This window comes from Glossina fuscipes, unplaced genomic scaffold (assembly GCF_014805625.2).
Source record: "Glossina fuscipes isolate IAEA_lab_2018 unplaced genomic scaffold, Yale_Gfus_2 116794, whole genome shotgun sequence".
Taxonomy (NCBI): domain Eukaryota; kingdom Metazoa; phylum Arthropoda; class Insecta; order Diptera; family Glossinidae; genus Glossina; species Glossina fuscipes.
Window position 1 is genome coordinate 6,077 of NW_024006100.1, and position 24,034 is coordinate 30,110.

The following is a 24,034-nucleotide window of genomic DNA, read 5'->3' on the forward strand; positions in this document are numbered from 1 at the left end:
TCGTAAGATCTTCGATTACTACTCTAGCTAAGCAGAGTAAATCTTGCACTGGCTTTTGCCAGGCATTATATGGGGAGTGATCGCAAAGGCGAACCGATTCGAACCATTTTCAAGAAAGTTCGTCCTTAGGGTCAAAGCCCGTCACTGTACCAAATTTAATCAAAATATCTCAAAAACTACGATCTGTAGCTTGAATACAAATTTGCATGGACAGATATTAGACGGGCAGATAGGCTTAGATCGATATAGAAAATGATCCAGAAATGATTACGAATCGGGCGGTATCATATAACGTCCACCTAAAGCCCTTCTGCGTTTAACATCGGTCCGCACATACTTACTCCTTGTAGCACAAGTGGTGTAGAATACAAAACGTAAAAGGCGTTACAATCTTTGAACCTGGCAAAGATAGAACGGCTTACTTCTATTAAGAACGTTATCATCGATATTCGAATTCCCTATTTTCTTATCGTCATTTGGCTGGCTTCAAAACGCACATGAGAAACATCCATGAGAGTAAGAGCAGCAATACAAGCAGCAATTGGCAATGCAAATTGCTTATTTGACGCTGGAGAAAAGTGCTGATAATTTGAGATATTCATCGCATTAAAACAAATTGACAAATTCAAAAGTAGAGGAAAATTAAACTCAAGAAATGATTTGAGAAAAGAAAAAAAACTGTATTTCACTTAGTTGTCGTTTAATACTAATAATTGTAAGGCTTAACTAGCTTGATACAAATGATTCTCGTATATTTATGAATCTTGTTCTATTAAATCATGATCTTAGGATTCTATGTTGAATGATATTTACAGCAAATCATTCGAATTATTCATATTCATCTTTAAGCTCGCAAAAGTACATTTTCACGTTATTACTTAAACATATATCTTTCATAATAAATCGTATAACTCACTCAATCGAAAAAAGAACTTGTATATCCGCTTAAATTTTTACCAATTGTAATGGAAGTTTGGATGCAGATATTTAAATTTTGCAATTTCCAAATACATACGATCCGTTTCGATTTGATTGCGAACATTCAATTCGCTTTGTATTAGCTCCAAATATTTTTCAATTCGTAATATGACATCGGACCAATAATTGCTATCTCGGTTGCCAGTGTCAGGGCCGGAGTTCCTTGCATCTCCTTGCATCGAATTAAAACTCTCTGTAGAAGTGGTTTGTGTGAGGTTAGCAACATTAATTGCTTCTTCGGTTGTTGAAAAATTTTCAGGTTTTACGTTCGATAAATTGTGATAGTTGCGTTCATTGACAGTGCCAGCATCGTCAGCAAAGTTGTAACCGTAGCTATTACGCAAGCTGATTGCAGGAGATATTGTTGCCTCATTTGCGTTTTGATATGAAAGAGTATTATCGCCGTTAATAGATTGCTGCATCGTTGACAACTCCGTGATATTTTGCGCGCTTGTAGATAACAGTTGCGTAGGCTACAATTTAAAATATGATTATCTGTCTGTTTGTTCGTGTGTATTAATTATATCCCTACCTTTTGCTGTTGCTCCTCTGAGGTGACATTTTGATTTCCTGTTTTAAAGCTGTAATCCAATGGTACCTCTTCGCAGCTTTCATTATTTGATGCCTTCATATTATTCCATTTGTTAAATATTACCGTACCAAACGAGAGAGGGAGAGAGGAGAAGAGAGAAAACAAAAAAAAAAGAAGAAGATCATGTTTTACCAGCGTAAATACTTTAGATTACGAACATTTTTAGATTTTTTTAATAACGGTACGAAAGCATACACGCTAGAGCAGCAACGCAACCAAAGAGCAAAAATTGTGTTAGTATTAGATATTTATCAGTTAAGATAAATAAGACAAAACAAAAACGAAATTTTGTATATACGGGTTCGAAATTCATCACAGACAATTGCTAAAGTTAATAAATCAGTTTTTCTCTCGTTTCGAATGATATTCGACATGCTGATGAGATGCTAAAGATTTATTCTACAGTTACATATGAAGGGATAAAAGAAAATTAGAGACCTAAATATTATGTCATAGATATTCACATGCGGAGAATATATATATACAGATAGAGAGAAAGGGCTTGGATTGAATTAAGTATACACATGCATTCCATCTCTTTAGATATTAGGTTAACAAGTTTTATAAATTCTTAACATCTTACCTCCTGGCGCATTTCATTCGATTCAAGCTGATGACGCCGGAAAACGGTCTTAATTTTTAATTTATGTGTATGCATTAAACTCAATTCGGGTGAGGAATTTATACGATTAACTTCTGGCATAAATTGAATGTCTGTTTGGTTTTGCGAAATAGGTTCAGTTTTAAAAACTCTGACGGGAGTAGATGTGGCTAGATTGCGATGAGAACGATGATTACTAAATTTTTTATTTCGCATTAAACGATCACGTCGCTCCAACAGAGCATTCACCTTCATATTATGCAATTTGCCCAGCAAATCTGGATGTCGACGCTGCATTTTGTCAAGATTTGAAAACTGTAACTTTGAGCTTCGAGATTTATTATATATACATTTTACACTTACCTTAATATGCATATGAAAATTTCCGGTAGATCTAACACTACCACGATAAACACGGTCCGGTGGGCAATTGCAACATTTCACTGTCACATTCTCACCTTCTTGTGTTTGTATCTGGTACAATTCCCCGTTTAGTATGTAAGGAATATGATAATGTCTAGATTGATCCATATTGCAATTAAAATGTTCGTTCTCGTTCGTTATATCAGCATTTTCATTAAAATTGCTGAGTGTTGCGGCAGCAGATATTCCTTGATTTATATCGGTAATCGTTTTTGGGAGGCTCGCATTATCATAATTTTGATTTTCTTGCGAATTTAAGGAAGAATTTTCTATGTCTTCCATTTTATTTGCTACCAACCAGCTTGATATTTAAAAATCGAATGCTACCGCTCTTATTTAATTGTTGCTGCTACTGATTTTAGTTTCTCATTGGCCGATCCCCCCAAGTAGAGCGATATAATTTACTTAGATATTGTTCTTGTTACTCTCGGTATTCTTATGTGAAGATGTATTAGGGCATTTTTCAGTACTACAAATGCATCCTCTAGAAACCTAAGCATAACAAAGAAAAACCGAGTACCGTTAGGTGTTTTAAATCAGCAAATGCGTACAGAGTTGCCAAGCGTACAAAAATGTTCAAACGAATGGAAAGGAATACAAGAGAATTGTCTTGTGTACTAATAATGACGTTTACTAAAATCACGCATGAAAATGCAAATAAACAGAAGAAAAAGTTTTTTTTTAAAGTTAAATTAATTTTATTGCTCTTCCTATTACAGCCTAACAGTTTTATGCATGTGTTGGATAATGTTATAACCAACCAATAAGAAAATTTTTTAGGTGCTTATGAATAACGTAACAAATACTAAATTTGGTAATAATATGTGTGTAATAAGTGCGTTTAGTAAAGCAGATTACATAAGTTACATATATTCTTGATTATTGCAAAAGAATTATTCTCAATTCTAAACAAATACAGGGTTACTTTTCATCGGTTTATATGAAACTAAATCCAGCTATCCATGCGATAGGTTAAGGGCTATGTTTAAAATAAGATTGAATAGTTTTGAACGGAAAAAAAAACATTTCCTTAATTTTTTCAAATGTCCACAAAAAACTAGTTGCTTAAGAATTTGAAGGAATATGACTTCTTTTACGTTTATTTGAATGCATCTAACGAGGTAATGATGATATGAAAAGAGACATGTTCTCTTATAATGATAAGTATTAAAGAGTTTAATTTAATGCTTACGAACAATTGCATTGCGTTACATTAAGTCGCAGAAAACAACTAATACGAAACCAGATGTTTTGCTTAACATTTAAACATACATCTCTGTGTTAATTCTTTGAGATAATTATTTTAGTATCTAAAAGCGGCACGGATTTGTAGAATTTTTTTGCAAATATCTGAAAAAAAAAGAAAACACCAAGACAATGTCTACAAAAACTGAAGAAGAGGAGTGTGTTCCAAATATTCTTATCACTGGTGTGTAAAAATTTAGAATCTTATCTACAAAAGTTAAGAACCTTTTATCTATTATAATAGGTACTCCGGCTACTGGAAAAAGTTATTTATGCGAACGTTTAGCTGAACAGCTAAAATTACGTTGGTTAAATTGCTCCGAACTGGCTAAAAAGCACAACCTGATTGAGGAATATGACGAAGAATACGACTGCCCCATTCTAGATGAAGATAAAGTACATTTTTGGTATATATTGTATCTTCTAGAGAACTAACTAATGCATTTACAGTTAATGGACTATTTAGAACCCTTAATGCAGCAAGGCGGTAATATTGTGGAATATCATGGTTGTGATTTCTTTCCGGAAAGATGGTTTGAGGCAGTTTTTGTGACGACTTGCTCTAATACCGCACTTTTTTTTGACCGTCTCAAAGAGCGGAACTATAACGATAAGAAGTTGAAATCAAACATTGAATGTGAGATATTTGGGATTGTTTTGGAAGAGGCAAAAAATTCCTATAAATCCGATATTGTTTATCAATTGACAAATGAAACAAAACAAGAAGCGGAAGAAAATTTAAAGGCCATCAAAAATTGGTATAAAGCCTGGAAAAGGAAATAAAATGAACAAAGTTTATTTATGGACATAAACTATTTAAATTTAAATTCTTGTCATTTTAAACTTTAGTGGTCCGTCGGGAGCATACATAAATGTGACCGAATAATCCAAGGCGGGATAGTTATATTCCAATTTATAATTTCGTAAAAGCTTAGCCAATAATATTTGCATCTCTAAATCGGCTAGGCGACGTCCGAGGCACATACGCGCTCCATAGCCGTATGGCAGAGAGGCGAAAGGATGTAGATTGCCTTCAAACCCGCCTTGATGAGGCTTAAGCCATCTCTCGGGTCGAAATATATGAGCTTCGGTGACATACTGCTCCATATTACCGGTCACCAAGGTAGGAAACACAGCTTGGACCTACAAAAGACAAGCATTAAAACAAAGAACAAATAAATCTTTCTTTCTAAGGTTCATTTATCCTTACACCCTTCGGGACACGATAACCACATATGACAGTATCCTGCTGTAAGGTACGACCATTACCTATTACTGTGCTATACATGCGGAGAACTTCCTTAATGAAACCTTTTAGATAATGCATTTGATCTAATAAATTTATTGTTAACGGAGTAAAGGGTTCTGGCAATAACCGTTTTAATTCTTTATGTATTTTATGTTGCTCTTCGGGACGTGTAGCTAATTGATAGAGTATAGAACAAACAGCCATGGATATCTATAAAAGAAACGATCTATTAAATATTTTTGTACTGATTTTGTTCACTTTTTCTCTGACCGTATCAATGCCAACCAAAATCAAATCTAAAGCCATAATGGTAGCTATCTTTTCGTTTCCTTGCGTTACTATTACTTTCTCCAAAAGAGATGTTTCTCCATTTTTACTTGGACCTTCAGTTTTCAAACGCACCGTGGTATTCTTTATATATTTTAGACAAATTCTTCAAAAAGTAACCCTCGCTTAATCAGATCATTTAAAAGTGATGCAAATTTTTCGTAGATAACTTACTCGACGAAGTAATTCATATTCTTAACGTATCGAGTCCACATGGGCGTTGGAAAGTAACGCCAATATGGCGCCTTTAATTCCAAAGTGGCCACATTACGTAAAGCGAATTTAGCGGCGTCAATAATCTGTTGTGGTTCAGAGTCCGGAGGTAAATTCGGAGATAAACAGCCTAAACGTGTATCCAAAGCGACTCGACCAATGCCTGCAAATAGTAAATCATGATGATTAAGATGTTGTGATTAGTTTGGTAATTTTTTTTATATTAAATATACATTCCAATGACCACTTATGTATTTCATTATCAAAATCTTCAGGCAACTCATTGTTCTCGTCCAATAGAACTACACAACGTTTTAAAAAGTCTTCGGTTATCACTTCTAAAGGCTGTAAATAACGCCTTATTGTAGATAATTGTAAAATGGGTCTTTGCACCTTCGAACGAAATTCTCGCCAAGCTTCTCCATGTCTACAATAATGTTTACAAATCGTCCTTAATATGTATTTTCTGAAATTAATCCAACTTACACTCCCACCACTCCACCCAAATCGCCAAAGAAATCCTTACGTACAACGCTTTTATATTTCACCAAACTCGGCATTGACGGTCGAAACGGAGTAGGCCCCTCATTGCGGTAACACTATGATTGTTCAATTAAAAATGTATTGAGATTGAAATTTAAATTTCTTTACATTTTCAATTTCATCGGCATCAAATATGAATAATAAATCCGGTCTTCCAATTAAGCCACTAAAACGTACAATTCTTCCATATTGCCGATGCAGTTCGAAGGAAATTCTGGCTACATCACTTATAGTATATTGACCAATAATTGGCATCAACCTACATTTAAGCAATTAGGGAAATATACTATTATTGGTATCAAATTGTTTAGAGAAATATTTTAAAAAGTTCTCGTAAGGTAAGGTAAGGTACAGTAAGAAAAGTATATTATTATTAATATAAAATTTTAAAGAAAAATATTTTAAAAAGTCGTCGTAATGGTAATGTTTTGTAGAAAATTTCTAAAAATTCTCATTTCAATTGCAAACCATATAAAGAAGTTATTATGCACGCAGCTTTGGGACAAAGTGGCCTATGAACGGTAAATTCATAATTATTTTGGAGAAAATAATGTTATGCTCACAGGCGAATATGCATTTTGTCAAAACGGTTGCAACACCCAAGGAAGGAAGCTTCAGAGACCCCCTCTTGTGTATATATGCTTTTGATCAGCGAGAAATTCTCAACCGATATCTACGTATCCATCCGTCCTCGTCGCAAAAATGTAGCAATCGGCTTCAAATTTAGCATAATAAATGGAAACTCTTGCATGCAGGTTGGTATTGAAAATGAAGCAATTTGGTAAAAGTGCGCGATCGCGTTGCTATATAAACTGATACAACCTGTGTTTTCAAAATAAGTAAAAAAATTATATTCGGTAGCGACCGAATCTTTTATACCTATCAGACTTATCCTAAAAACAAGTAAGAACATCATAGTCGGTCAAGGTCAATCACTAAATACCCTGCACATCATTGTCTAACACAATTTTTTATTTTTTTATGAAATTACTATTATGCATCAATTTTCATCACCACATATTAAAACTTGGACTTTTCTGCTCTACAAAGGATCAATTTTCGTGCAAATCCTTATTAAGGCAGAATCCAAAAAATAGGTCGAGATGGTGCAAATTGGGTACTGTTAACTTTTTATTTTATTGCGATATAATTTTCATTATGAAGCATTGAAGCTTTTTGTCGTATGAGTTTCAGTTTTCGTTACATGAGAGGAAGTTAAAAAATTGCCCCAAGCTTGTCCAAAGAGTATATACCAATTTAGAATGCCGAAATATTACTATTTAGCGACTTTTACTGAGAAATTTTGAAAATTTGCAATTTTTAATAACGATAATAACGATTTTTCAAAATAGGACATTATACGGGGAGTGATCGAAAAAGTGGACCGATCCGAATCATTTTCATAGGCGTTCGTCTGTGGGACAAAATGAAAATATCTCAAATATTACAACCTGTAGCTTGAATACAAATTTACAAGGGCCGACGGTCAGACGGACAGACAGCTTTAGATCAATTTCTTAAGCCCTTCTGGCTGTTACGAATATCTACACGAAATGAATATATCCTGATGTGTCTACAATGCTGATCAGAATCCGGCCGCTAGTTTTGTTTATTACTATCATTACTATTATGAGAATTTATTGGGGCCAAAAAAAATAAATGCTAGGACTAAATTAGGCTGAGCACTAGCATCTAAGATTATATTATCTGTCAATTATTTTTAACACCTTTGAAGGTGGAGGCAATTAGTTAGACGATCTTTCTACCAAGTTTATCTTATATATAATTTGCTCTTTTTATATTCATTTTGGTGTGTTTTTTCTTTATTTTTCTGATTAACTAAGTGACAAGCATGACTTAGTCATCTATGTGTTTGGTTTATTGCATTTGTTAAAATGTAAACAAATCGTTAAAAGACGTATATATTTAACTCCTATCGTTATCCATCTGCGTTTACTTAATACAAACGTCTGGTGGAGTTCGATGTTAAAATAGCCGGTACGCTTGTTGTTATATGTTATTGGAGGTAATTAAAAAATTTAAAATATAAACACAATAAAAAAAAAAAACCTATAAAACGTGAAATTTTTATGGAATATTTATTTATTGTATGGTGACGAGCGATTTGGACATGCTTCGCATAAATATTGTCTTTTATTCATTTATGTAATATTTATATGAACGCAAGCATATGTAATACAATTATAGAAAAGCAATTAACACACATACGTACAACGCAACAAACAAAAGCTCGAATATTTAATATTATTAATCGAAATCGATACATTAGAGGAAGTAGAGTGAAAGCGAAAATTCGCGATTTTACACTTTTGTGTGTCATACATGTTCATAATATTAGGTTAGTCGTCAGCAATACCGAACAATAATTTTGCATTTCAGTGAAAGCCTCTTCCTATAGTAAACAAACAAGCAAAAACACTATAGTGTGGCATGGTCCACCGTTAGAGACCCTACACCATTTTGCTTTAAAACAGTTATTTGTACGAAGACTTTTCAGGATAAAGTTTTATGTGGGGTGTGGGCCGATTCGAATCATTTTCAATACTGTTCCCTTGGCCCTTGGGCCACGACCCGTCTGTATACCCAACTTCGTCGAAAATTCTCAAATAGACGTTTTGGCAGATTGAATGCAAAAAACCAAGACGGACAGATGGACAGACAAGCTTAAGATGATGCAGAAAGTGATTCTGAATCGATCGCCACAATTCTGCTTGAAGTGCATCTGGGCGTTGTATACATCCGTAGAAATTTAATATAGCCTTGCATCACAAGTTGTGTAGGGTGCAAAAATATAGTTTCCTGTGAAAGAGTTCATTTTTAGAAAACTTTTCCTCATTGTTCTCTATTCTGCTTATCTACAAGTTCGTAGGCAACATTAAAAAAATCTTCAGAGATATTCGTCGTCCGGAAGACCTTTGGCGAGACTCATTCATTAATTACAAAAATAGTTCGTGCCTGTCCGTCTGTCAGATTTCAAATTTTCAAGTTATGTTTTCTTAAAGGAACATTGACATGCTGCCTCATATAAAATTTTGTTCGTAAGTTAGTGAGTTCAGGCTCGAAAATATTTTACCCAACTTCATGTATTTTCGCTTAGTAAAAAATTAATAGCTCTGAGGTAGACTTGTGGTTGGCTATTAGGCGCACAATTGAACAGAATTTCAATTCTAATTAGCTTTGATTGGTTTCAAAGCAGATTAGCGATCGATATATAGTTACGAAGAAAGTTGGATGTGAGAGAGGTTTCATTCGATACGATTTAAACAGTTCATTTATAATTGATTATGGAAGCTTTTTTAAGAATTTGTGGTCGATCAAAGACCAGGTACTCGTCTAAAAGGAATTTGTATTTTCGGAGCGAGCTTCACAGAGATGTGATCGATCAAGTACTTGAACATAGTTTCCAGTGGATTTTGCTTGACTGTAAAACCGATTCATCCTCGACTAGGAGTTGAGGAGTTTGTCTGAAAGCATGGTGCGGGGGAGTATTATGTTTGTGCGGATGTACGCACCACCCATAGGGAGATAGGACAGGCCCATCTTTTACTATACCGATCGTATCAGACGATCTAATCTTACCTGTCCGTTTTTTTTTTTCTTATGTTCAACCTGTTTTGCCACACGGCCGAGTGCTATTGGAAATGATTCGGATCCGATTACTTTTTCGAATAATTTCCCTATGAAAAGTCGTTTCATGAATACCTATCTATAGGATGGCTTAGACTATTTTACGGTGAATCGTAGTTGATATATGTTGTTCTGAATAACTCTGCGTAAAGTCACTAAAACAACTGCAAACTATATCATGTCTCACGAAATTTTATCTAACTGTTCGTACGTTCGTAAAAATCATATAAATTCTTCAATATCTGTGACTTCATGTCATCCTACGAACTTACTAAGTAGTATATCAAATTAACGATTAATTAGCAGTCAATTATTCATCGAAATATTCTAAACATTTCATAATGCTCTCCTTATCACTTTCCTTATGAAAAATAAATCGCATCGGTTCACACTATTAATGAAATGATTTGACCGAGAAAATTAAGTCTATGGCTTTATAGATTAAAATTACTTTCTGAATAGGTTTCGATGTTTTGCATTTTGTTCATTTTTAACATAACAATTTTTATACCTTACACTAACTTCTTTTATACCGATCCATTCAAGAAATGTCTATCCGTCATATACTTTTGCTCAACCCATTGTTCGCAATTTTTAAGATATTTTGGTGAAATCCGATAAGTTGACATGTTATGGCCCAAGGACGAACCCTCTTAAAAATGGTTCAGATCGGGCCACTTTTTCGATCACTTCTCACATAGCACCTTTTTTTTTTTTTTTTTTTTTTGCTTATACATATTATCCAAATTTTATCTTACAAAGATAACAGCTAGAGAGTGTTGTATATTCGCTTTTGTCAGAAGTATGCTCTACCATAGAGAGAGAGAGATTATAATTATGTATTGGTGAATGCCAATTTTACTTGGCTAAGTTGAATTTGGAGACACATTTTGAAAAGTCGTTACGGTTATCATCATTTAAGTAAATGGTAGAGTTTTGTTTGAATTATTTTTCGTTTAAGTAATTCTCCATCTTGTCATTGATGGCCTTGTACTATAACATGCGCCATTGTCTCAAGCGTTCACAGTTTTTTTATTTTTTTGTATACATTGTTCCCACTATTTGTTGATTTCGTAGTTAGGCAATCAGAACATTGATCGGATTATTTGCTATTAAACTGAATTAAGAAAATCAATTAGAGTCAGTGCTTGGCTTAAATGGGAATATAATAGGGGTAGTAAGTTTGCATGACAAATCCTAGCGCTATGTTAATTCCTTTTCTTATTATGTAGAGAAAAATTGTATTGAAATTATTTTTTTTTCAAAATACTTCTCTCAGCAAATTTTCTGTTTGTGTCTGCAGTTGTACTTATGTGTTTGCTTATGCAAGCATTTATTTATTTATATATGTATTTATGTAGCAGATGTACAAATAAATTCCTTCCGTTTTTTCATGAAATTCAATTTTATTTGAAATATGTTCGCTACAATCGAAGTAAGCACCAAGATTATATATGATCTTTCGACGTTTATCGGGTAGCTAATGGATGCTGTTGCGGTGAAAACTTGCGAGTTTGGACGCATAATAGCCGTTGACCCATTTTTGTACATCTTCAACGTCTGTGAACCACTGATCTGCGCCGATCTGAATAACTGGTATGCGGAAGACGGCCATGTTTGGAGAATACCGCAGGGCGCAGTTAAACTTTTCATCTTAAGTCTGAAAATCACTTCCTGTGATGCATTTGCTGAAGACGGACAGACGTATGTGAATATTCATCGTTTCGAAGACTAACAATTTTTGTCCAAATGCTCGCAAACTTCAAAGGACCCTGTTAGCTATGCCAGAATTTTTGGGAAAATTGAACCCAACCAATTTCAACAGACCGAATTTATTTGTACCCCTAATATAAATAAATATAAATATCTGAAAAAATAATGAAAAAAAAAAAAATTCGATATCTTTACAAACATACAAAGACACATAATTTTTAGAGTTTATGATTTTCTTAAAACAAGTTTGTTGCTTAAGTCTTTTAAAAGCATGCAGTTTGTTGCTTTTCGTGTAAACTATCACGTTTACGCTGCAGGTAACAGCAAAACAAAAAATTTGAAATTTATTTAGTCGCCTCTACAGTCTATGCCTTTGTTATGTTGCAACAAGAGATTTTGATTATTCTCGTTACGTTTACATTACCTAAGCTAAAAATTATTGATCCTCAAGAATATTAAACACATATCTTCTCTTAATTTTGTTAAATTCTCATTTATATCAGAGAATTATCTTATATTATATAGATTTTTTTATGTTTTTATTCCAAATAATAATCGCGCGGCAAAACTTTCGCTTTCAATTGTTTTTGTTGTTCGTAGTAAAGAAAAGCAAAAGTATTTTTAATTACTATTTTCCATCTTTATTTTTTTCTTGCCTTCCAAGGCAATGTTGGATAATTTCACATTTAGCTTCTTTGAAAAGTTTCTCGCACGCAACATTCATTAATGTTTTCTTTTCATTTTATGAATAGTTTTATAAAAGAAACTCAATTTTTTATAAGTTTACAGATGCGTTTTCAGTTACAATGCCGCGATTTTCATAAGACAACAATCAACTCTTGTTAAATACAAAAAGAAAAAAAAAACCTGAATTTCATGAGGACAATGCTCATAAGACAACAAGTTTTCACCATAATTTTTAGTAAGAAAATCACTTTTGAAATGATTGTTGAAATCCTCTTACACGTACCTCCACGTATTACCTAAAATAGGTATAGGTTTTGGACCAGGAATTTCGTTATACGGTAAAGCTATTGCCCATTCTGCGACAGAGCTTAATGGATTTGTTGTCGCTGTTCCGGTTGCTGATGCAGTATCTAAAGTGAGATGAGGGCATGTTGTTTCCGTTGTTGTGGTCGAGTTTTTTCGTGACTGTTGAAAACTGCATGCACTTTTTGATGCTTCGTTGGCTGAACTAAATGGTAACGCAACTGTCAAGGTATTCATATTACTTATGATACGTAATAATTTTGTTGGAAATAAACTCATTTTTTTTTTTTTTCCTTTATACAATTTATTTGATTTGATTTTCTTTTTTTTTTTTTTCTAATCAATGGAATTCTTTTTGAGCATTAATTATATTTATATATTATCCAAGTTTTCTTAACTTTCTGCAATAAAGTACTTGGATAGATGCGTTTTTCACTCACGTACAATTGACTGTTTACTCGAACCAACACTTAACAACTGTTGATGCTATCACTTGTACTCGGTTTTTTTATAGTTTTCTTTCGTGTTCGCTGTTAGGTACACCATACATGAATAAAAATGTATTTGTACTGTAAATTTACAGTAATGTTTGCTCTCTTTTTCTATGCCTAATAGCAATGAAACCAATCTCCCCATATTATTAAAGAGTGAAATGAGAGAAAATATTTGCTCTCTTGTTCTGTGCCTAACAGCAATGAGTGTTTTCAATGAAACCAAGCTGTACATGTTAGTAAAGAGTGAAATGAGAGAATATATTTGCTCTCTTCTTCCGTGCCTAACAGCAATGAGTGTTTCTAATGAAACCAAGCTGTGCATGTTATTAAAGAGCATATGCAATGAATTGAACTTAAGTTAAGATCCTTCTCTTTGTTATCTGCATTCGAAAACAACGTAGATATCAGTGTATGAATAGTAAAAGCGAATAGATTCGATTAAAGAGAAAATCTGATAATGGAGAAGTAATCCGTGATATATTACTCGTTAGAGAAACAGTTATTGCGAAAGCGATCAGCGGAAGTGGAGTTAAAGAAAGTCGCTTTACCTTTTCATTACATACATCATTTTGCTTTGAAACTTTTCAAGTTTAATAGTTTTATAGCTCCGTTTGATTTTCAATCTAAAATGTATGAACTTTAAGGTTTCCTTATAGTTTCATGGGTCATATATTTCCTTTTTTATTTTACAAGAACAAATGCATTCTTCCTATTTATACAATTCCATAAACTATTGGCTGTTTGATCTCTCATCCGTCAATCTGTTTTTAGTGAGAATGCCAAATCACTATTGATAGTAAAGCGCTGAATAACTGCTGTGTACAGGGGACAACTGAATGATAAGATGTTCCAACATTTTGTTCAAGTTAGGATATTATTACGGACTTCTTGTGCCCTGCTATCAACAACGCTCTTAATCAGTAGCGATTCAACTGCTTGCTCTTTCATTCTTATTACTTGGATGGACAAGAATTCTGTTAAAGTCTCTTGATATGACGCCCCATTCTCTCTGGGGTACACACGTAAATATATATGTGTACGAAAAACACTAAACAGCAGGTAGTACAACATATTGGAGATTATCAAATTTTATTTTCTGCAAATGTTTCAATAAATTTCATTCTACACTAAACTCGTGCAATGTGGACTGTAGTGTGAGCAGGATAATCATGTAGTGCTCTGGGCAGTTCACTGACATTTTAATTGTGCGGTGAGCTCTGTTTTGATTAAAAAATGCACGCATTGCTTTTGACTGCTTGACTGAAGGTTTTGATTGTTTTCGCATCTGGGTATGTAATTTAACAGTGTTGTGCATACATTGGAATATATTAAAGTAGAATACTTTGAAGCTTCTAGAATAACTTTAATATGATTGTTCAAGCATTTGATGAACATAAGGGACCGTTTTATTTACTGCGATTGGAAAGCGTGATGTGTGACGCGCGATGGATATGAATGCGTTTTCTTCATTTCTTTAAATGTCTTTAATGACGAAAATTGCCGGATGGACTGGATTGTTTTTTGTATCCATGTGTATGATAAACTTTATATTCGTATGTTACTCATGCTTTGCTTTGAAATGTTAAATGAGCTTGAAAATTATTTTGTCTTCTCAAGTAAAATAAAACCAAGCCTTACCTCTCCGTTCTAACTTCTTTTAACTATTCCGGAATAAACTTTCACTAGCAAATATAATATTTTTTCCTTTTTAACGTTTTTTTTTAATGTTTTTTTTTAAATGTTTTTTTTTTAATGTTTTTTTTCGCGAAATTTAAAACTGTTGTGCTTTATATAAAGTCCAATAAAGTCTGCGTACAGTACGAAAAACTAAGGTATCCCGTATTAAAAACTACTCTTAGGGCTTGGGGGTCAAAAAATATATTTCCTGCAAGATAAAAACTATATTCCAGCTTTTTCTTGACTAAATATGAAGGTATAAACCAAAGATATACTTTAATCCCAAAAAAATAACACAAAAAAGTGTCAATATATTAATTTCGCTTGTAAATGGTTTTTCTCTCGGAATGCAGTTACGAAAATCGGTAGATTTGAAAGGTTTCGGGATGAATGCTAATTGGTTTATATTTTTCTAGCTCTTTTCAATATCAAGAGCACTAGTTTTCGATTTCGATATTTGTTATAAATCTGATAATATTTCCTTTTTTCACACTTTGATTCAGCTAATCGTTGCTTAGTTTCTGTAGTGTTTGGTAATGGAATATTCGTTGTAATCCAATGGTAAGTTTGTGTTAATCCTTACTTATCATTATTTCTAATTTATTCATTTATGTTCATTTTATTTTAGATTAAAAAAGAAGCTTACGTCTCCATTCATCGCTTCAGCAGAATGCGATATTTCTGTAGGCCAATGTTAACTTCATGGTCATTTTCTATAAAATTCGGTAACCGAAATATTTTTGCATTGCAGATATCCGCACACACACACACACACACACACATTTAAATTATATTTTATGTTATTCATTTATATAATTAGTATTTTAAATTATTATATTAAATTATACTTTTGGTAGGCAGGGCTTTACCCCGCCTAGGCCTATAGGTGATACCAGACATTTAAAACAATTTGGTAACGTGCCTGTCGCGGCACCTCAAGGTGGCTTGGGAAACTGCGAATAGAAAAGATGGAGAAAAGCAACGGTCAGCGAAGAGAAATATGTTCAGCAAGCAATTGTCAACCAGCCAAATAGATCACCTCGTATCTATGTTAAATAGAGATATCTATCGACTTTATATTTGGCAGGAACAGTGGAAGTTTCTCAGCATCTTTGTCGCGCTGTGCGACGTAGTTACTAATTTTACAAGTTTACAATAGTGTCATAGTTAAATTCATTACAATTCAAAAATTTTAATTCTCACAATTGGGCCAAATGCGTTCCACTTCCAAATTGCAAATTAAATCAATCACTTTGATAGTTTTATGCATATTTATATATATTGTTACGAAAATCCCAAATCCAGTTAATGTCAGCTAAGTAATTTTCGTAATAATAAATTTCCTAAGGAAGGAAAAATCAAATGAGCATTCGCAGGCGCCTCATGAAGCTGCAGGCCGATGAAAACGAATAGCGGAAAAGCAAACAGGTAAAAGCTAAGTGCATATTCGCAGGCTCGTCATGCAGGTGCAGGCCGATGAAAACGATTAGAGGAAAAACCAGGCTGGGATTAGATCACAACCATAAATTTAGGTATAGTAACATTCTTGTAAAATTGTATATAAATCGAATATTTGTGAAAAGTAGAGTTAGTCTGGCAAGAACGTAGAAGTTGAAAGTACGGCCAAAATAAATTGTAAATAAATATTCCTACTGTTGTGAAAGACAAAGTAGTAAAATAAAAGAACTTTGAAGTGCATTTCTCTTGATCAAAATATCCACGATCTAGTGATACGGACTGTGTCATAGCAAAAGCGAATTTCATAACAATATATATTTCAGTGAGACGATTGACGTTTGCCAGTTGTTCAATAAAACGAGATAGATCAGAAGACAGTCCTATTGTATTTCTCTCATATACTGCATAGCCAACAACAAAGAGTGTGTTTTAATAGTTCAACCTTATAGTTTTTTCTTATAATTTTCGTCTTCAGTATTAGTTTTGGGCGATGGCATTTCGAAGGAGATGACACCAAAAGAACGTGAAAAGGCCGTCCGCGAAAATCATCAAGCTTTAGCTGTAGCCCACGGAGGGCCAGACTTTTGCTGATCCTAATGAAAAAGTTTATCATTATTTCATCGCTTTCTTTAATAAAAATGTTGCTTATATAAATAAGCTTGATGGACGCAAGATGTTTCCTATTAGACATGGTGCTACGAGCGGTGAGTCTTTTCTTCAAGATACTGCTGACGTTTGCAAAGAATTTGTAGCTCGTGATCCACGCTTCACTGTTCTTGCTTTAAGTGCTGTCACGAGTTAATCTTCACATCTTTTATAGTCTGAGTAAAATTGCTCACCACTTAATAGGATCTTGCTTTCTTAAACCCTTTAAATCTTGTCAAACCTACCCTTTGATTTCCAATACAAAATAAATCATCAGAAAGAAGATTTTCTCTGAAAAAGCAATGTCTATCACAACTTTCTTGTTTTTACCTGAGCTATGCATTTTAATTTTATATTCTTCCTCATATCTTAGGGTAAGCTCCACCAAGAAATCGGCAAACTGGTTTAAACACCAAGAACGATAGAAGACTTCACTATTACTTCCTGGCAATTTATTTCACGAAATTTTCAGCATTGTAGACAACGCCTATGAAAAAATTGCCTTGTGTTGTTTTTATTATTAATTCTAAGCGAGCTGAGATAGGAAAAGGATTTCGCCACCCAAACGAGTTTTCAAAACTCGCTTCTCTCCAAATTTAATAAAATTAAATATAAGAAACTGGATCGATTTATAGCAGGGACAAAGGGCAAACAGCAAGCATATCCTGATATTTTAACACTTAACCGCAAAGTGTAAATGTTCTGGCAAGAAGATCCGAATCTTTTACATTTATCTCAGTTCTTATAAAGCTTGAAACTAACTTAATGCATCCTTCCATAATCTTCTTTATCCTAGTTTCCTTATGCTAATCGACATACGTAGATAAGTATATATAGTAAGAGCTCATTATTCGCGCTTGCTTTATTCGCGGTTTCACTATTCGCGGATTAAAAAAATGCGAGCCAATTCCCATATTCGCGGCTATAAATTTTGCGGAATTGTTTTGCTTCTGAAGTTGAAACTTATTTAAAAAAACAGAATTTAGACTTTAAAACACTTCTAGTTTTGGACAATGCACCAGGTCATCCTTGCGAACTTGAAACTATGCATCCAAACAAAAAAGTGACATTTTTACCTTCCTAGACGACGGCTTTGCTTCAACCTATGGGCCAAGGAATAATCCAGGCCTTTAAGCTCTATTACATTAGACGAACCTTCAAAATCATATCGGACAATATCGAATATAATCCTGATGTGAATATTATGGTATGCAGGAAGAAATTTCACGTAGCAAAATGCATCGTAAACATAAAAGAATCATAGGAAGAACTGAAGTCACACACATTGAAGTCGTGCTCTGCTCTGACTGCGGAAAATGACGAAAAATCTGCAAGTAAGTTTAAACTTTGACCGCAAACATAGCCGAAATCGCAAATGGAATAGGACGAGATGGACTCGAACAGATAGAATCAAGTGATATTCAGGAATTGCTTGAATCGCTAGATGAAGATTTCACTTAAATTGACTTGGAGGAAATATTCAATTAAAGAAGAGGCTTCAACAACAGCACTGGAAATGTGACATTTAATTTGCAAAATCTTAGTGAAGGTTTAAGAATGGCAAATGACCTTGGCGATTTCTTTATGAACATTGATCCGTTTATGGAACGAGGCAAATTGCTAATGCGACTGCTGCGTATCAATCTGAATTGAAGGAGCTTTTAAAAACTGCCAAGCAAGAGAAACTTACAAACTTCTTCAAACCATTGCCTAAGCCTTGAGATAATTAATCAAAATCTTGAAAAACTTTAATTAAACTGTAGTGTGATCGCATACTATCGTATGCGTCCACTTGAAGTGTGACAAAATTATGCCACTTCAGCATAACCCTTTTGATAAAATAAAATGTCACACACTTCACTTCGCATGTAAACAGTGATAATTCTGTTTATATAAGAATAATATAGTGTGTGATAAGGATAATTTAGTAAGCAATTACAATCCTGTTTAGAATAAGATAAGAATAATTTAGTGTAAAAATTTAGTATAAATACTGCCTAAGAAAATAAAGAAAATCAGTTCTCATCAGAGTTCTCATAAAGCAACTCAACCAAGCGTTTTACTCGCTAATAGCATTAGGCATTCAATTTGCCTGAACCATTAAGATTAATGACCGTCTTATGCCGAGACACTTTGGCATTATAAAAGATGGATAGACTTGGCGTACTGCAGCCGAGCAGCTTAGGGCCTAAACAGATAATCTAAACACATCATACCATATCAAGTCTTAATACAAAATTGATTTTTTTATATACTTGTTTTTTTTATTTTGTCACCTAGGAACGTATCCCCTATAAACCCATATAAATTACGATTCCGTATTCACGGTTTTTGTATTCGCGACATATTTATGGAACATATATCCCGCGAATAAAGAGCTCTTACTGCATTTAAAATGGGAGAAGTATATTCGTCTTTCGCTCATTTTCTTTTGCAGTAGTTTGTTATTCTCTTGCGAGTATTATAGCGATGATATAGTAAGTAAGCATTGTATAAGTAAGAACGAAATGGAATGGGAACTGATCAAATAACTGCTTGGCAAAGTCAATTCGTGTTCGAACAAAAGTATAAACAAGAAGAAGAGGACTTCCGACTTCCTTCTTCTTTGTGGGGGTAAGGTAAACACCGGAAAACTAGGATCCGTAGTCATCCGTTAGGCCCGAGCGCCGGAGACGCAAAATATGATTTAGTAGGGATAGAGAATAGTCTGTGCCGTCCCTGGGCGAGTGATCTTAGGACGAAACAGACATTTTAAGTTTAAGATATTTAAGTCATTTTAAGTTCAGTTGTAGGTCAATAAAAGAGTTGTATCAGAATATGAATGAGTGTTGGAATTTCTTCGTATTAAAGTAAGGACGCCTGGAATAGCCGCTGAGGCTATCCCAGTACCATTATTCGATTGAGAATTTCTCTCTAAATAGATAAAGGAAAAATAATCAACTTTAGAGGTTTCAAAGCCGGTAATGATTTTAGAGAACGATTGTCCATAACAATCGTACCATACTCTACACTACTTTTGGTACAGAATATATTAAGTTAATGCGGAAGCAGAAAGGCTTAAGATAGACCCAGAATCATAATCTGGATTGACCTAAGCCTGTCTGTCCATCTGATATCTGTCCTGTGTAAACTTGTGTTCAAACTACAGGTCGGAATTTGTGAGATATTTCGATGAAATTTGGCACGCTGACGGGCTTTGGCTCAAGGACGAACGCCATCGAAAGTGGTTCGCACCAGTCTAGTTCTTTAACCACTCCCCTTATAACGCCCTATTCTGAAAAGTAAAAAAAATTGGAAGTTTCTATATTTGTCGGCAAAAGTGGTTAAGTAGTAGTATTGCGTCATTCTAAATTGGTATGAAAGGATGATTATTTCGACCGGCTGGGGCAATTTTTGAACCTCCCCTCTCATAAAACGAAAACTGAAATTCATGCGACAAGAAGATGTAATTTTCAAAATGCTTCGTGATGAAAATAATATCATAATAGTAATTTAATATAAAAAAATTAACTGTACCAAATTTGGACCATGTCGGCCTATTTTTTGGATCCTACCCTAATAATGATGCTCCCGAAAATTGATGCTTTGTAGAGTGGAAAAGTCTAAGTAATTCGTACAAAAATAAGAATTGTGTTAGAGAAATGCGGTGTAGGATATTTCATGGTCGGCCTTGCCCGACTATAATGTTCATACTTGCTTTTTTAATGAAACTTAAGAAAAAACATTTCCAAATTTTAAGTATTTTTTTTTTTTTTTTTTTTACATTCATTTTTTATAATTTTCTTCTTTTTTTTTATATATATATTTTGTATAATTTATAAATTATGTGATGTTTTGTTTTACATAAATGCCTTTTGTTCTTATTTATTTATTTATTTACTTATTTTGCTTATTTTGCTTATATTTTTTGATTTTGTAAAATATTTCAGCAATAGTTATTTTGTCATTTCTTTCAAGACTTTTTTTTTAACTGTTACCGATTTCTTCTTCTTGTTCTTGTGCAAAAAGACTAAATATGTACGCAAAAATATGTCTACATTAAGGGAAATATATTTATAATAGTGAATATCTTCTCCGCATACATATTATGGCGAGATATATATATATATATATCTATATATATATGTAACTTAAGTTATGCACACATATACATTTACATTTGCTTAACTAGTCGTCGCGTATATTTATATTTAAATAAAATAAATTACAAAAGTTTGTGACTTTTACAGTTTTCGTTTTTCCTTTTGCATGGCAGAGAACAATTTTTGTTTTTCCATTAAATTTGTTTACAAATTTTATTTATTAATTTCTAAGATTCAATCTGTAAGTAGATTTAATGAATAATTTCATAATAGTTTTTTTTCTTTTTTTTTTGTTTAAATAAAATATAGAAGAAATTTACATACACATAAACAAGAGCTTATAATCGATTAATGATTTGTGTAAATGCATTTTTTTTTTTTTTTTTTTTGTACTCTTATACCACTTGTGGTACAACACCTAGATGAATTTGAGATAAATCCACCTTTTATTATACTGATCGTTTCAGAAGGTGATTCTGCTTTTAAATTTCTTCTTCTGCTTGATTCTAAGCTTGTCTGCCCGTGTTTTGTTTTATTTACCTTCAAATTGGAGTCCGAAAATTTTTGAGATATTTTGATGACATTTGCTACACAGGCATGTCTTCGTTCAAGTACGAAAGCTAGTGAAAATGGTTCAGGTCGGAGTACTTTCTTGAACACTTGCCAAATGAAGTCTTGCTTACAAAACTCGTTATATGAATATGTATATTAAGCGAAATTGTGGGCCGTGTCTCCTAACGAAATTTGACGCATCGACGCTTTCTGACCCAACGACAAAAGCTATTGAAAATGGTTTGGATCAAATCGCTTTCTCGACTTCTTCCTATATAAGCCTACTGCTCGCAGTAGGTTTATTACTTGTTTTCTCAAAACCTTTGCACATTTCTTTTAATAAAATAAACTCAAGTCTTTTAATCGCTGAATTATTTTCGAATATTGAAATGTCTTTGTTTTTCACCCATATAGTTATGTAGTTTATAGTTAAATTTGGTTTATGGAGTTAAATTAAAATTTTACGCGTAGAGAGTTTTACCAGAAAGTAAAAAACAAAGGGCCGTTATATCCACTTTTGGATACTTGCTATCTTAAAGGAATTGTAACGAATTTGATCGGTTCGGAATTTTGAAACAAACAAACATTTACACGTCTTAAATATTTGTGAGAACATTTCTATTTATTTCTGTGCTGACCACCAATGAAAACTTGCGTCTCCTTTTCGGTTTCTTTATCAATTTTGGTTCCAGTTTGTGTTCCAATAACCGGCGGCGCTTTGGCTTTCGCTTTGACGAACAAGTGAATATAGGTAACTCCACGGAAAGTATAACGTTTTCAACATATTAGAGTATTTCTGTTACATATTTCGTGGTATACTTTGACTTAAATATATGAAATCTGGGAAAAAGATTCGGCAGTTTTTTTTTTCCCCTTCTTTTTGTGAATATGACCAATCATTTAGGCAATGTCCCCAATTCGTGTAAAACGGTGACGATCAGAAATAAGTGATGAGAGAAGAAATTGTATGCCTTTGCCGACTGACCACTTACTATAACTACAACCAAAGTAAAATCTGCTGCACTTGGGATTTGAACCCGCGGACACTGACTTCTCGGGATTCTTACCTAAGGTGCGGAGAGTTATGACAATTGAGTTTGAATACAATTAGCTTGCCATTAACACTGAAATTGCTTTGGATTTGCAGAAGCTAAAAAGACGAAGCCATGAGTCCTTTCCTAATTTTTCGCATATGATCCCCCGCACCATTATATATTAAGTTTGTGGGAATGTGCACAACACACTCCCGGTCTAAGCTTGCTTGTGCGTTTGTCCGTTAGATATTCTTCGGTTCGGTCTAAAGTGTTTTGATGATATTTAGTACATCGGCGTGTTTTGATCCAAGGATGAACTATATTAACAATGGCCATGTAACGTGAAAAAGTTGAAAAGTTCTCGCAGGTATGTCTATGTTAAGAGGTCTGGTGTAGAGTATTTAACGGGGTTCTTTTTCTCCTTTTTTCTTTAAAAATCGTTAGAACACGTTAGGAAATCTGAAAATCGAACTTGGGCCCGTTAAGTTCGAATGTAGTGTAGTAGTGTAGTTCGAGCGTGAAGTGAGTGAACGAATACACTCTTCATGAAGGGTCGACTTTTTAAGGCTAATAATATTGACTCTCTAGAAACCTTTGCAAAATCTGAGACTGAGATTTACTTCTTATTAATTGTTTTCATCGATTTCGGATCGCTATAGAATTTAATTTATTTATGTCAAAACTGAATTGGTTGGTTACATATATGTACGTATTGTTTTTTAGATGTGGACTAGGGCAAGGAAATACAGCTTATAGGTTCAGATTAACGAAAAATTATAACACTTCGATAGTTATATGCGATCAGATTAATTCCTATTCCTATATAAATCAAAAGATGTCTGATCATATGGAATCATCTGGTTTGCAGAAGAAGAAGTATTTTTCATTTATCTAAAAAGTATTAGATTATATGGCACAATTTATGAATACGAAAAGAATTTGTACTCTTTCTTTTTGCGTAGTAGGTAGTTGTAGATAATTTATAAAATGGTTGAAAATCATCAAATATTTGTATATATTTCTCATAATATATAAAAATTTGCGAATTTATGGACAAAAAATTCGAAGCATAACAACTTACACCTTCTAAAAGCGAATTTTAGGCGTCTATCACTTTATTTTTATACCCTGCACACTACTTCTGGTACACGGGTATGTTAAATTTGTGCGGATGTATGCAGAAGTCAAAAGGACTTGAGATAGATACACATTTCATTACACCGATCGATTCAGAGTCGTTTTCTGTAGCGATTTAAACTTGTCTGTCCGTCTTGCTTTCTTGTATTTACCCTACAGGTGGAAATTTTCGATATATGTCGATGAAAATTTATACACAGTCATGTTTTGGCTTAACAGCAAAAGCTATTGAAAATGATTCTGACCAGAGCATATTTTCGACCACTTCCAATATAAGGTCTTACTTACAAAAGTCAGTATATGAACAACTATATATAATTGAAATGGTGGCCGAAACTTGGTTCATTGACGTGTTTTGGTCCATAGATGAACGCTATTGGAATTTGTTCAGATGGGAGCATACTTTCGATCTCTTTCAAATAAGGTCTTACTG

The 24,034-nt window shown here is 33.6% G+C and overlaps 3 protein-coding genes across 4 annotated transcripts; 1 reads left to right on the forward strand and 2 right to left on the reverse strand.

Annotated features, from left to right (window-relative positions):
- Positions 1–656: 656 nt before the first annotated feature.
- On the reverse strand, positions 657–3,069 carry LOC119644437 (protein stand still-like). Its single transcript, XM_038043988.1, has 4 exons — positions 2,535–3,069; positions 2,154–2,462; positions 1,511–1,603; positions 657–1,451 (listed from the first exon to the last, which is right to left on the reverse strand). The coding sequence occupies exons 1-4, from the start codon at positions 2,874–2,876 to the stop codon at positions 954–956; spliced, it is 1,242 nt and encodes a 413-aa protein (XP_037899916.1). The 5' UTR covers positions 2,877–3,069; the 3' UTR covers positions 657–953.
- A 521-nt stretch (positions 3,070–3,590) lies between these two features.
- On the forward strand, positions 3,591–4,766 carry LOC119644439 (adenylate kinase isoenzyme 6 homolog). 2 transcript variants are annotated; one of them, XM_038043990.1, is made up of 4 exons: positions 3,591–4,023; positions 4,084–4,235; positions 4,290–4,597; positions 4,689–4,766. In XM_038043990.1, exons 1-4 carry the CDS (start codon positions 3,972–3,974, stop codon positions 4,723–4,725), a joined length of 549 nt encoding a protein of 182 aa, XP_037899918.1. In that variant the 5' UTR covers positions 3,591–3,971; the 3' UTR covers positions 4,726–4,766. The 2 variants fall into 2 exon arrangements, with proteins under 2 accessions (XP_037899918.1, XP_037899919.1); XM_038043991.1 differs by lacking the exon at positions 4,689–4,766 and having other exon boundaries at positions 4,290–4,622.
- On the reverse strand, positions 4,642–12,857 carry LOC119644438 (probable cytochrome P450 301a1, mitochondrial). The gene is made up of 8 exons (XM_038043989.1): positions 12,503–12,857; positions 6,280–6,430; positions 6,115–6,227; positions 5,862–6,055; positions 5,590–5,791; positions 5,359–5,521; positions 5,050–5,298; positions 4,642–4,982 (listed from the first exon to the last, which is right to left on the reverse strand). The coding sequence occupies exons 1-8, from the start codon at positions 12,799–12,801 to the stop codon at positions 4,662–4,664; spliced, it is 1,692 nt and encodes a 563-aa protein (XP_037899917.1). The 5' UTR covers positions 12,802–12,857; the 3' UTR covers positions 4,642–4,661.
- Positions 12,858–24,034: the final 11,177 nt, after the last annotated feature.